This window comes from Alligator sinensis, unplaced genomic scaffold, assembly GCF_000455745.1.
Source record: "Alligator sinensis unplaced genomic scaffold, ASM45574v1 scaffold371_2, whole genome shotgun sequence".
Lineage (NCBI taxonomy): Eukaryota > Metazoa > Chordata > Crocodylia > Alligatoridae > Alligator > Alligator sinensis.
The window spans coordinates 566,941-579,474 of record NW_005842707.1 but is presented as its reverse complement, the minus strand read 5'-3'; the positions used below and the strand labels follow the sequence as shown (position 1 = coordinate 579,474).

At 41.8% G+C, this 12,534-nt stretch overlaps 1 protein-coding gene across 7 annotated transcripts in view; it reads left to right on the top strand.

The window, feature by feature from the left end:
* Positions 1-12,534, top strand: part of LOC102378731 (A-kinase anchor protein 2) — a 265,411-nt gene that overhangs the window by 217,706 nt on the left and 35,171 nt on the right. For all 7 annotated transcript variants that reach the window (XM_025216057.1, XM_006034132.3, XM_006034133.2 and 4 more), the window contains one exon: positions 8,987-11,375. In XM_025216057.1, the coding sequence (XP_025071842.1) occupies positions 8,987-11,375 (2,389 nt within the window). The remainder of the gene's footprint in view (positions 1-8,986; positions 11,376-12,534) is intronic.

Below are 12,534 nucleotides of genomic sequence, written 5' to 3'. Positions count from 1 at the left end.
CGCGCCCCCCCCCCCATTCAGTAAGGGACCCACACTTTCCCTGATCCTCCTTTTGCTACCAAATACTTGTAGAAACCGTTCTTGTTACCCTTCACATCCCTTGCTTGCTGCAACTCCAATTGAGCTTTGACCTTCCTGACTTCATCCCTGCATGCTGAAGCAATGCTCTCATATTCTTCCCTAGTTATTTCTGCAAGTTTCCACTTCTTAGAAGCTGCCTTTTTCTGATTTAGTTTACTGAAGAGTTCCCTGGTAAGCCAAGTTGGTTTTCTGCCATGCTTGCTAGTTTTCCTGCGTATCAGGATGGCTTGTTCCTGCACTCTCAGTAAGACTTCTTTAAAGTACAGCCAATTCTCCTGGACTCCTCTCCTCCTCAGTCTGGCTTCCCAGGTGATCCTGCCCATCAGTTCGCTGAGCGAGTCAGAGTCTGCTTTTCTGAAGTCCAGGGTCCTTACTCTGCTGCTCTCCATCCTTTGTTTTCTCAGGCTCCTGAACTCAATCATGTTGTGGTCTCTGCTGCCCAAGTTGCCATCCACTACTACATTCCCCACCAATTCTTCCCTGTTTGTGACCACTAGGTCAAGAAGAGCACAGCCCTTAGTTGGCTGGTTCAGCACTTGCACCAGGAAGTTGTCCGCAATACTCCCCAAAAAACTTCCTGGATTGCCTGCACACTGCTGTATTTCCCTACTAGGTTGTGGATTAGTATGATTTTCTCCAGGGGGTATTCAGCCTTCCTGTTCTACCATCATAATTAAGTTTCTGAACAAACTGGAAACATTCTGCCTAATCCAAAATTCAGTGAGTTTGAAAATCCATTTTCCTCAATGAGGTATGGATCAGGACCTTTGTAACTGCCAAGTAATCCTAAGAATGTGGTTTCCTCAAAGAAGGAAGTCCTAGCAGGAAGCCCTGAAATAACAGGGTCTTAGAACTGTTCAGGATAACAAAATAATCAGCCAGACTGTATCAAGACACAACAGTGCTACTTTTTTTTTTAAATAAATTAATACCATATCAGCTTATGACATTGACAGTTTCCTTGTGCTGTTTGCCTTCTGGCACCTTTTCCATTTCCAAACAAAATATTCTTCTCAGGTGGTGTTTATCTATCCCAGATACAATAGCTTAGAGGTTAAAGCATTAGTTTGGGCAGGAAGACCTGGATTTAATTTCTGCTCCACTACAGATAACCTTGGGCAAGTCACTTATGACTCAACATTTCAGGGAATGATATAGGTAGCAGTGGGTAAAGCATGATTGATCCTAGGGAAAATCTGAAGCAGGAAGGTGTAGGGAGAATGTGGAATTTTAGCATCCTGTTAGCAGAGTTGTGGACCTTAACTATCTCTGTCATTGTCTGTGGAACAGAGAATGAATTTATGGCAACTATTAAGGCAGACAAGGTTCCTTGGGTGAATTTGATATCTTTTATTAGATCAACCCAAATACTTGGAGAATAGTTATTAAGCAAGCTTTCTCCAACTATTGGGTTGATCTAATAAAAGATATCAAATTCACCCAAGGAACCTTGTCTGCCTATGTCCTTAGACCAACACGGCTACAACCTAAAACCCTGGCAACTATTAACACCTTCCAACATAACAACACCCTCAACTTGGATCCTCCCATCACTCCATAGATTTTAAATGTCATGACCCGGAAATGATTTATGTCCCATTGAGAGAGAAAGAAGAGAAGTCAGGAAAAGGGCACAGCATAGGGTTCCTGGCATGGGGATGAGATTGGAGAACTTTGGTACCGGGAAGGAGGAGAAGGAGCCATGGAATCAAAGTGTGTGGAATCAAATCAAAGGGTGGAAATCAAAGGGTTGAAAGGAAACCCTGAAATACAAGGTAGTGAAGGGATGGGAGGGATAGAACCCTTGACATTTATTTGAAGCTACATGAAAAGTTCCACTGTTTTCCCTTTACACAGTATTTAACATGCACTGATAATTACCAGTGCATAAACACTCACAAATTGGCTGTCAGTCCTTTGGGTATAAAGTGTATTTTCAGTTGCTCTGACTGACTTTCTCCCTCTTTCTCCAGTGTATCCATTTCATATAGCAGGATGCACAGAGACAGATCAGCTCAAAGAACTGTTAGCTGTAGTTGCGGAGTTGTGGGGGGGACGGAGGGAAGGATGGGGTAAAATAAACTCTGGCAGGGCAAAGTAGTTTGCTTATGGCAAGATGTTTTCACTAGGGCATTAGTTTTCAACCTGTTGTCTGTGGACCTCTGGGGGTCTGCAGACTATGTTTAAGAGGTCCACAAAAGATGACTGTGATTAGTCAAAAGTATGTGAATACTCACACTTACAATTCAAAGGGGTCTGTACTTCTATTCAGAATTTTTTGGGGGTCTGTATACGAAACAAGGTTGAAAATCACTGTGCTGGGAGTAGCAAACATTTGAAAGTGCTAAATGCCCGTAAGTGCTCTAGAGCAGGGGTTAGCAAGGCCTTTGGGTCAGATCCAACCTGCAGCAGCAGGAGCCAGTAGTGGGGGCATTTTCTCTGCCTTGTGCTGTGCATGCCTCTGCTGCATGCTATCAGCCCCCTCTGTGGCATCCAGCCTGCAGCTGCCCCTGACCTCCCTGCTCTGTGCTGAGGGGTGCTCTGTCTCTCTGCTACAGTAGCCTCTGCTTATTCACACTGCCAAATTTGTTTTTCCCTATCACTGGAAATGAGTGGCTATCACTGGCGACTGTAAGCAGACCACAGAGCAGGGAAGGCTAGGGCACAACAGATGTGACCAGAAGCCCACTGTGGCAGCAGGTCACTAGCAGTGGCCTGCCATTCTTAAAGGTTGCCAATCCCTGTTCTCAAGGATGTCTGGACTATCCATGCCTCAACGATACACCAGGTAATGGTCCTTTTTAAAAGTTGGAAACTGAACAGAAGTAGCCTTCTTCTACAAACCCTCCTGATTTGAACCCCGTGAAGCAGAACCAACCCCAGGCAAAAACAGCACTTTGTTCCTTCCTATATTGTTTCTGGTTCTCTCATCTTATGGCCAGACTCTTCCATCATCTTCTCTTCCCAAAGTCCTCCTGTTTCTGTTTATGCAATACAAGGAGTTTCCAGACATCTGAGTTCATTTGAGTCATCTGAGAGACTTCTGAGAAGTGTCCACTACACAGAATTGTGCCAAGAGAGAAGCGGTTTTGGAGAAGGGATTTGGATGGGGAAAAGAAAGAACTCCATAAACCAAAAAAAAAAGTTTGAACTTACCTGTTGATGCATGGTGGAAGTTCCTAGTGTTTGCAATAATGGCCCTGAGGATTGGAAAATTTAAGCAGCCACTTAAGTCATCCCTGTGTCTGTAGCAAAAGAAAGGATAGGTTTGACATGAAGACACTGGACTGGCCCTTGGGAGATAGTTGTCCATTTCTAGCCCTGCATGGGAGAGAGCATGAAGGTGTTTAAGGCAGAAACTTATTTGTTTGTTGGTTAAAGCTAGAGAATGATAGAGCAAAGGTGGGAATTGATATGTCAATAGCTTAATTATAGATCAGCTGGGCAAGATGGGGCTAAGCATCCACAGGACTTGGAAGTAAATCCAAGAAGATGATTTTAAATTAAGAGGTAAATAGGGATCTAGTGAAGGGATTCAAAGACAAGACTGACATAGAACAAAGGTGCAGGTTTACAGTCATTAAAGGTAGGAAGAAAAGGAATGCAGGAGTCCAGATGTGAATTGGTGAGGGCCTAGATGTGAGTTCTGGTTATGTGAACAAAAAGGAAAGGCTTAGATTTTATAGCGAGTGTGACTTTCTCACACAAGACTAAGATGACTTGTGGGTTCAATGAAAAATCAAAAATTTCACCCTGGTATCAAGCTTGATTGATTGGGAGGACGGTGATGATTTCTATGGCAAAAGAGTGAAGGGGGCTAGGAAAGGTAAGGGAGGCAGGGTGTGGAGATAAGTGAGTGGTGACTACATATCCGAAAAGAAATAATAGACTGAATGAAGGAAAGAGATTTTTTTCGATAGAGGAGTCAGAAAGAGGCTGAGGCAAAGCAAATCCCTCATGAAATACTAAAAGTGTGATCAGATTGATAGGAAGAAAATCATGAGAGCACACAACTGTGCCAGCCAATGGAAGGCAACATTTCAAAAAGTAGAGAATGCTGAAGTATCAGAAGCTGTCAAAGTCCAGAGTGGTAAGAAGAGAGATCTGGCCCTGAGATCTGTCCCCAGGTAAATAGAAACTCCCCCCACCACACCATGAGATGCTAGTGTCCCAGCTTTTCTAAGCTGGTAAATAATGTGTTGTAAACTACAAAATATTGTTAATTAAATGTGCCGATTAGACATATTTTCTTCATTTGTGGCTTGGAAGGATAGTCTCCTGCTTGTTGTGCATGCACATTTTCTTTCAAGTGAAACAAAGGAAGGAGCTGGGAAAACATTTGCTGGGTCTTGCTAGCTATACACCCACTTCCCCTCTTCCTCCCTCTGCAAATGAGTTGCTCTTTCAAACACACACACTTTGTGGCTGAAGAATTCAAGAAGGAAGGAAAAATGCCAATAATTTTCTAAGCTGTTAATAATTGTCATTTACCAAAGCACTGCAGTGTTGCAGAAATGACACTGATTGCCCCGTTGTCTTGTGCTTAAAAGGAGAAAAAATGCTTGTGTTGAAAAGTGTAACTCAGAGTTAATGGCATGTGCTGATCAATACATTAGCATTGGCCCTAGCTAGGACTCTATATTCTTGTAGCAGCCAGAGGGCTCTGAAAAGAGGAGGAGAGACAAGAAGCTCTTTCTTCCTTCAAGTAGTAATAAGAGGTTGACAGTGCAAATGTACGGGTGCAGCCAGACATGGTACCCCCTGGCAGGCTCTAGTGGAGGCTGCAGCATATGGAAACATGTCAGTTAGGAAATGGCACAAAGGTGTACATGTGTCCCTTGGCTAAAGCCTTTCCTTTTCAAAGTGTTTCCAGGTGTGTTTCACTTGAAAATGTTTCAGTTGTCACATCTGTCGACCCCACTGTCACACCTGCTAGAAAACACACCTCCCCAAATAGACTGTAAAACTGAAGTAGCCAGTCATGGTACACAGTCCACTGTGTTTGGCATGCAGCACGTTGGGAAGGAGTTGTAGAGCAAAAGAGCAGGTTGGTCATGGGGCAGAGCAACACTCAGAGTGGGGTGGGGGCTTGTCTTGTGGCACACCTGCCAAAAAGGTGAGCCATTACTGACGTAGAAATCCCAGCCTTTCGCCTTTCCTGCAAATGGCAAGGGCCTGAGTTAGGTAACATGGCATTGCCTATGCACCTCGCCCACCTTCCCCTTCCATATCTACTTCCAACCAGCAGCTGCCTGATAAATTTTCTTTTTGGGTAGAAGGCAGGGTAGAGATTCACATTATAGACTAACTGAATCAGTGGTGCATAAGCTTTTGTGAGCAAGAGTATGCTTATTGTCACACATTGTTTTACTGGATTCTCTGTACTCCTCTTAACATTCTCAGTTGTCTTAACTAGTTTAAATGCTTGTTTGACCTCAGCTGCAAATTTTGCTGGCCAGCTCTTCAACCTGCCTTAATATAATTAATAAATATGTTGTCTCCTGGTTCAGTGGGCTAACACATGGTTAACAAGAGCTGTTTGAAATTTTCTTTAATTCTATGAAGAAAATACAACTGACTGAATATTTTTTTTCCTTTTTGACCAGTCTCCCTTCCCTTATGAAAACAAAAATCAGCCATTTCTTGCTGTTTCTTCATCTGAATGCATGGCAGAGATGGCACCCCTTCACATAATTCCCAGCTTTCCTGATTATCCTCTTGTATTTTTTAGTATGTAAATTGATACTTTAATTATTACGTAATTGCCTGTGCTGTACTAATTACACAGTTGCCTGTACTTAAGTAATTATGTAATGCCGTAATAACTATGTAATGCCATAATTGCATGTCCTGATTTGGTAGTTATATGTATTTGCAGTAATTATGGGCTGTGGCTGCTATAAGGGGATATGATTTTTTACCTAATTCAGGTTAGGTAACTGAGTGATAACACTTCTGAACCTTTTCTACTGTGTACTAAAATAGCCTGCAGATGCTCTGAAATGAAATGATAGAGAAAAGCTTGAACACAGACAGATACATGGAAGGAAAGAGTTCAGCTTTCATGCAACACTCCCATGTTTCCCAGGCAGAATTTGCATTAAAGATTCTTAGCTTTCTTGGGCTGGGGTATTGAAAGGCAGTGTAAAATGGTCCTCAATTCTGCAGGGAGATGCAATTTATCCCATGACCAAGCATGTCTGTTACTTGTAGCCTACAAGTTGTAGGTTGCAGATTCATTACAATATCTTCTTCCCACTGAAGAAAGACATGATCTGTTGGTTGTTAAGTACCAGCAGCCCCAAAACCAGCTACTGTGGCTGGTCTGATCACAATCGGGAATTAGCAGGCTTCTGGTGGGCAAACACATTGCTTCTGCGTATTATGGCAGCAGAATGTACCCTGGAGTGCATCTTTGCAACTATTGCCAGGATCTTGTTCATTCCCCCACAGAGTTCTTTTTGTACAGGATACTCCAGCAGACTATCTCTCTAGCCTTAACATCAGTAGGTCAGCTGGAGCAGGATTTACCCCAATCATCATTCATCATCATCGTAATAATAATAATAATAAATGGAGTTGCAGCCTTAAGCCTGAGCCTCTGTTGTTTGCTGTCACCAAGAACTCTGTACACAGAACAAGTGTGATTTGTTTCTTTCATGTTGCAACAAATATTGTTTGTTTGTGTTTTAAAGTTAGATATAAAGGAATCTGTAGCGATTTAGGATTTAATACAAATGATATGGCGAGAGTTACAGTTCTGGGGAAAGCTGTCAGTCTTCAGTCATAGGAATCTCCTGTAACATACTTGCTGATACAAGGCAAAGGAGAATAGGGCTTTTGGTAGAAAAAGGGTATGTCAAGGATGGTCCTACTATTTTCTGAGTAGAAAGGGGCTTGAGCCAGGAAATTTGGTTCAGTGGGGTTAGATGTGGAAGTTTGGGCTTGCCCATATGTCTTCAAAAATCAGACCCATATGCTTTGTCTCTTCTAATCCCCTTTGAACTTCTGCAATGGTGCAAAGGGTACTGAAAGGCAAGAGCTTATGATTTCCCTACGAGAGATTTCTGAACTGGCATCTGGAGTCTTCTCCATGTTCTAGCATCACTGGTCACCTCTCTGGCACCTGGTTGTACCTAATATTGATGTTCAGATTAGCCCCCTCTAAATGTCACCTTGTATTCATCTGAGGCAAATCAGCATTTATAGTAATAGTTTATTGATACTATCAATGTAGGAAGAATTTACTGATAAGAATTGGAGCCAAGGTTAGGTTTATAACAGGTAAAAATATAACAATTATTTTTAAAAATGAATTTAAACAATTTCTGTTCAGAAACTGTAAGTCGGGATGTACCAAAAGCAGAACTAATGCTGGTTCAGGCAAAAAGACTTTTTGTTTAAATTGCAGTTTAAATACAGTTAACAAGCAGAAAATATCTGGTAGCTAAATTTGGCAGTTTCTTTTCAAATGTATAGCGCCTCATGCCTGCACTTCATATATTGGTTGCTTTCTGTTGAAGGGAATTCCTTCAAAAGAGGTGTGGAAAAGAGAGCTGCTCTTTGAGGAAACTGCTGCAAAGTGCCAAATACCCTCCATGCTTGTACAAGCCCATATGAGTTGTGGTCCCTCCAGGCCCTAGAAAACTAGCCTTTTGGTCTGCAGCTGGGTGCTTTCTACTATAGTGCTTATTAATAGCTTACATGACAAATGACTGCCGGGCCTGTGTGACTAGCTGACAATAGCTGCCGTTGTGAATCCAAACTATGCTCCACAGTTAAACTTGTGACTTTTTTTAAGCCATTGCCTCAGCAGTCATTCTATAAAAATCCTAAGGAGGAAAAGGGGCCAGATGTCAAAAGGGGACAAATAAGTCATTTCTCTGTTTTCTAAAAAGTCAGACCAAATGAATAGCAGTGCCACTTCAGGCTGGGTCTGTTTTAAAATCCTGACTAGGTTCTGATGATGAGTCAATGAATTCCTCTACCTTTTTAAAGGTTCCAAAATACCTCATTTTGGTATGTTTAGCTGGTTCTTTGCTGACTTTCCAAAAAATCTTGGAATTCATGAGTTAACCCTTGATTACTTGTTAAGAATTCAAACAGAGTTTGCTCCTGCAAACTTTACTCTTGTGGGTAGTCCTATGAATTTCAGTCAAGTTATTTGTCTGAATGAGATGCAGAATCTGGCCTATACCAGAGTAGTATTTATTACTATACACTACTTCATTCATTGAGGTCAATAGCACATCAGGGAAAATGGAGCCAAATACACCTGGTTTTTAGACTAGGCATCTGGAAGGCAAAAGATGTAGACTGTAAGCTGACCTGTGCTATTGACCCACCATGTGACCTTGAGAAAATTGCCCAGCATTTTCATGTCCTGTTCTTTAACAGAGGGACAGTAATACCTATCTAAGGTACAGAGGTGTTGTGAGGCTGATTTGTTGTTTCCAAAGCACTTTCAAATACTGAGATGAAAGGCACTATATACTGTATTTGCAAGGTAGTGAGGATAGTAACGTTATACAATTCTCCAGAAAAACTTTCTAATCTTTATGATTCGAAAATCCAAAGTTAAACTCTAATTAACAAACTTGAGCACTTGTATAAAATACTTAGAAACTGTGTGGTGTCCAGATGGGAGATATTTAAATGATAGCTTTGCTGCTGTTTCAGCAACATTTTCCAAATTTTTCAAAGATGTATATTTTTTAGTAAGAAACTATTAATGATTTGCTTTTCCTTCCCATACGGTGAAGGGCTATTTTAATATGAACTTTAAGAAGCACTAGGATTTGCTTTCCAGATGGTGTTTACTACTTTTGCTTTTAGCTTTCTGCATAAAAGAAAATCTCTTCCTTCATAGGAGTTTGAATATGGTTTTCCTTTCTTTCTCTTTTAGAAATCTTCCAGAATCCTTGAGGATGACATCCGGTTAAGAAAAGACAGAGACCAAAATCGTGCCAATTTCCTGGAGGCTGTGAGTATTCGTGCAACAAAGGGAGAGAAAATGGAATGTGAAGTCCCAGTCTCTGAACATAAAAGCATCACCTCGGTGGCTTCACCACATGCAGCAGACAATCAAACCCACTTCTTTTCCCCTGTTACGAGTCACAATGGATTTAAGGACAGGCATGAATCCCTGGACAGTGAAGTTGCTAAAGAAATCAGATACCTAGATGAAGTACTTGAAGCAAATTGCTGTGATTCTGCTACCGATAACGCCTTTAATGGGACAGCTTCCCCTGAACCAAGCACAATCATTGTGGATGGCTCTGGTCCATCTGTTTGTGTTACCACTGATTCAGTACCCAATGAAACAGAAGGCAAAATAATTCACAGACAAGGACCCCCAGTCATTGAACAGAATGAAGCTAACACAGTGGCTGAGAAACTGAAGCCTAATGGCCACTCTTCAGCTGGATTAAACGAAGAAGTCTATGACAATCCAAAAGTGCCAGCGAGCCCAAGTTCTGCAACAAGTTCGAGAGTTTCTAATGATGGGGAATTAACTTTAACAACCATTAAGAAAGAGGCTAAGTTTGAGCTTCGGGCCTTCCATGAAGAAAAGAAGCCATCCAAGCTCTTTGAAGAAGATAACGAAAAGGAGAAGTATAGAGTCCGGAAAGTGAGGCCATCTGAGGAAATGATAGAACTTGAAAAGGAGAGGAGGGAGCTTATTAAAAGCCAAGCTGTAAAGAAGAACCCTGGCATTGCATCCAAGTGGTGGAACCCACCCCAGGAGAAGACCTTGGAGGAACAAATAGACGAAGAGCATCTTGAATCCCATAAGAAGTACATGGAACGCAAGGAGAAGCAACACCAGCAAAGCATAACACCGACATCACCAAAACAGGTGTCCTTTCCCTTTGTACCTCCAGAGCCAGCTTCTATTAAAAAAGAGGATATTGTCACAGAACAAATAGATTTTTCAGCTGCCAGGAAGCAGTTTCAGTTGATGGAAAATTTGGGTCTGTCTAACAGTCAGACTGCTCCAAGAAAATCAGGGACTCCCAGAATGTTCTCCATCAAACCCTTCTACAAAACCATTGGCCCATCAGAAGTTGACAGACCAGCGGCTTCTGTGACGAGACCTGCTTTTGTGTGTGGGCAACTGGGACAGCCTGAGAGCAATGATATACCTATTGTGAAAGCTCAGAAGGTCTCCTGTATCTTAGAGGATTCTCATATTAATATTCAGAATGCTACTACTGACCTAATAAAAGAGTTGTCTCATAGCGATACCTCAAAAGCTGAACAGGCATCAAAATTGTGGGCAGAGGATGGTGAATTCATGAGTGCGAGAGCAGTCTTTACAGTGGTAAAGGATGATGACCATGGCATTTTAGATCAGTTTTCAAGGTTGGTTAATGTCTCTTCCCCTCCAGAGGAGCTGGACTCTGGTTTGGATGATCTGTCTGTGAGATCTCAGGATACCACCGTTTTGGAAACTCTTTCCAATGATTTCAGCATGGACAATATCAGTGATAGTGGTGCCTCCAATGAGACCATGAATGCCCTCCAAGAAAATTCACTTGCAGATTTCTCTCTGCCCCAGACCCCCCAGGCAGAAACCCCCTTGGACTGCCGAGTAGAAGGTGTTTCTAAATCATATAGTGATCAAGGCTTTTACTCCCCTTCCTCTACACTGGCAGACTCCATGCTGATAGATGACCAGTTGGAATATCATGCTGGCCTTCTCGTTCAAAATGCAATTCAACAAGCCATAGCTGAGCAAGCTGACAAAACAGGCTCTAAGGAAGCAAAGGATACGGTGGAGCAGCAGAACCCAGTGAAAGAACAGGAAACAGTCAGCACAACCCTATGTTCTGAGAAGCAGCAGAGCACAATGTTTGAGCCACCTCAGGTGTCTTCTCCTGTTCAAGATAAAAGGGATACAATACCAAAGACTTCAACAGATGAAGACACAGGACTCAGGGAAGGGAAGGCTTCACAACCATCCCCAGTATCTACTGTCAGCCAGCCATTCGTTGTAGAAGAAAACCGACAAGAGGTCAGTTATTTTAGCAAGTACTCTGAGGCAGCTGAGCTGAGAAGTACTGCTTCTATTTTGGCTACACAAGAGCCAGAGGTGACTGTGGGTCCTTTTAAGCTAAGGTCAAGGAAGCAGCGGACTTTGTCCATGATAGAAGAAGAAATCAGAGCAGCCCAGGAAAGAGAGGAGGAACTGAAGAGACAAAGGCACGGTCTACAGATGGCACAGACCCCTGTTACAAAGAGTGCCCCTCCACTGCCTACCACCAAAACAGTGTCTTACAAAACTGCTCCAGGTAAGAGACTTATGCTAAATACCCTGCATGATCAAAGAGATGTGATTTAGGCTCAAGTCATCTTCATTGCTGTGCATTTTTCTCTCTGGATCCTAATGATTTTTAGATTTTTTTTGGCAGGGGGTGTATACTTTTTTCTGAATTGGGATTGTTATATTCAAACACAGCAAAACATGTTTTCATTCAGAGGCAAGCCATTTTCCTGTGATATACAATGGGAGCTGTGTAGTACACAATATATGCACCATTTCCCAAGCAAAGGAAATACAAGGCCTGGCTACAGCAGTGATGAGCCTATAGAAAAAGATTGAAAGAGATTAATTTCCTGCCATGCTGTAGTATAACATATTTATGGTCATGCTGCTTGAATCTTGCATTTTAACTTATGACTGTCAGAGAAAACAGAAGAAAACAGCAGTGCTTTTTTGCATCTGAGTATTTGAAAGATGATCCACAAAGGATTTTTTTTTAATGAGGCCCCTTTTTGTTTCTTTACAATGCACAAGAGCAACTTGAAACAAATGTTGGGTTTTTTGTGCTTTATGCTCCCTATCTCCAGTTTTTTTTCCCCTGCTGGTTTTGCCTTGAAAATATCAAGTGTCTTGTGCCTTGTAGTCCTCAATCTTGCTAAAGAAATTCCCATGAAAGAGTGGTCTATTTTGTGTTCCTATGCTTTAACTGGCAGGATGAGTGTTCAAGCCATTTCTTCCAAGTGTATGCTTAGTTTTAGCATGAAACAGAAATTAAAGTCAGTGTTTTCAGTAAACTAACTAAAAATCCCTTCTACTCCCAGTTATTCAGTTTTCCAGGCTTACAGTTGTCATCACACTATTTTTCCTTTTTCCAGTGTATAAAACTGCAAAAATCTCCCTGCCCTTATCCCTTCTACAAAAACAAAGGCAAACTCACCAGGCTTCATACGTCATAAAAAAAGGCAAAAGTGACAAAAGCCCAATTTTTTCCTTATGATGGTCACATGTGCGTATAGACCGACATATGCCTACATTCCAACAGAGGTTAAGGCTCTTGTTAATAAAGATCCTATAGGAACAAGTTTCATTACAGTTTTATGAATATGTAAATGTTGATGTAATTATTCCATCATTGTTTCCATGGATGTAAATCTGAACCAAAGATAGTAGAAAATTTTAAAGTCTGT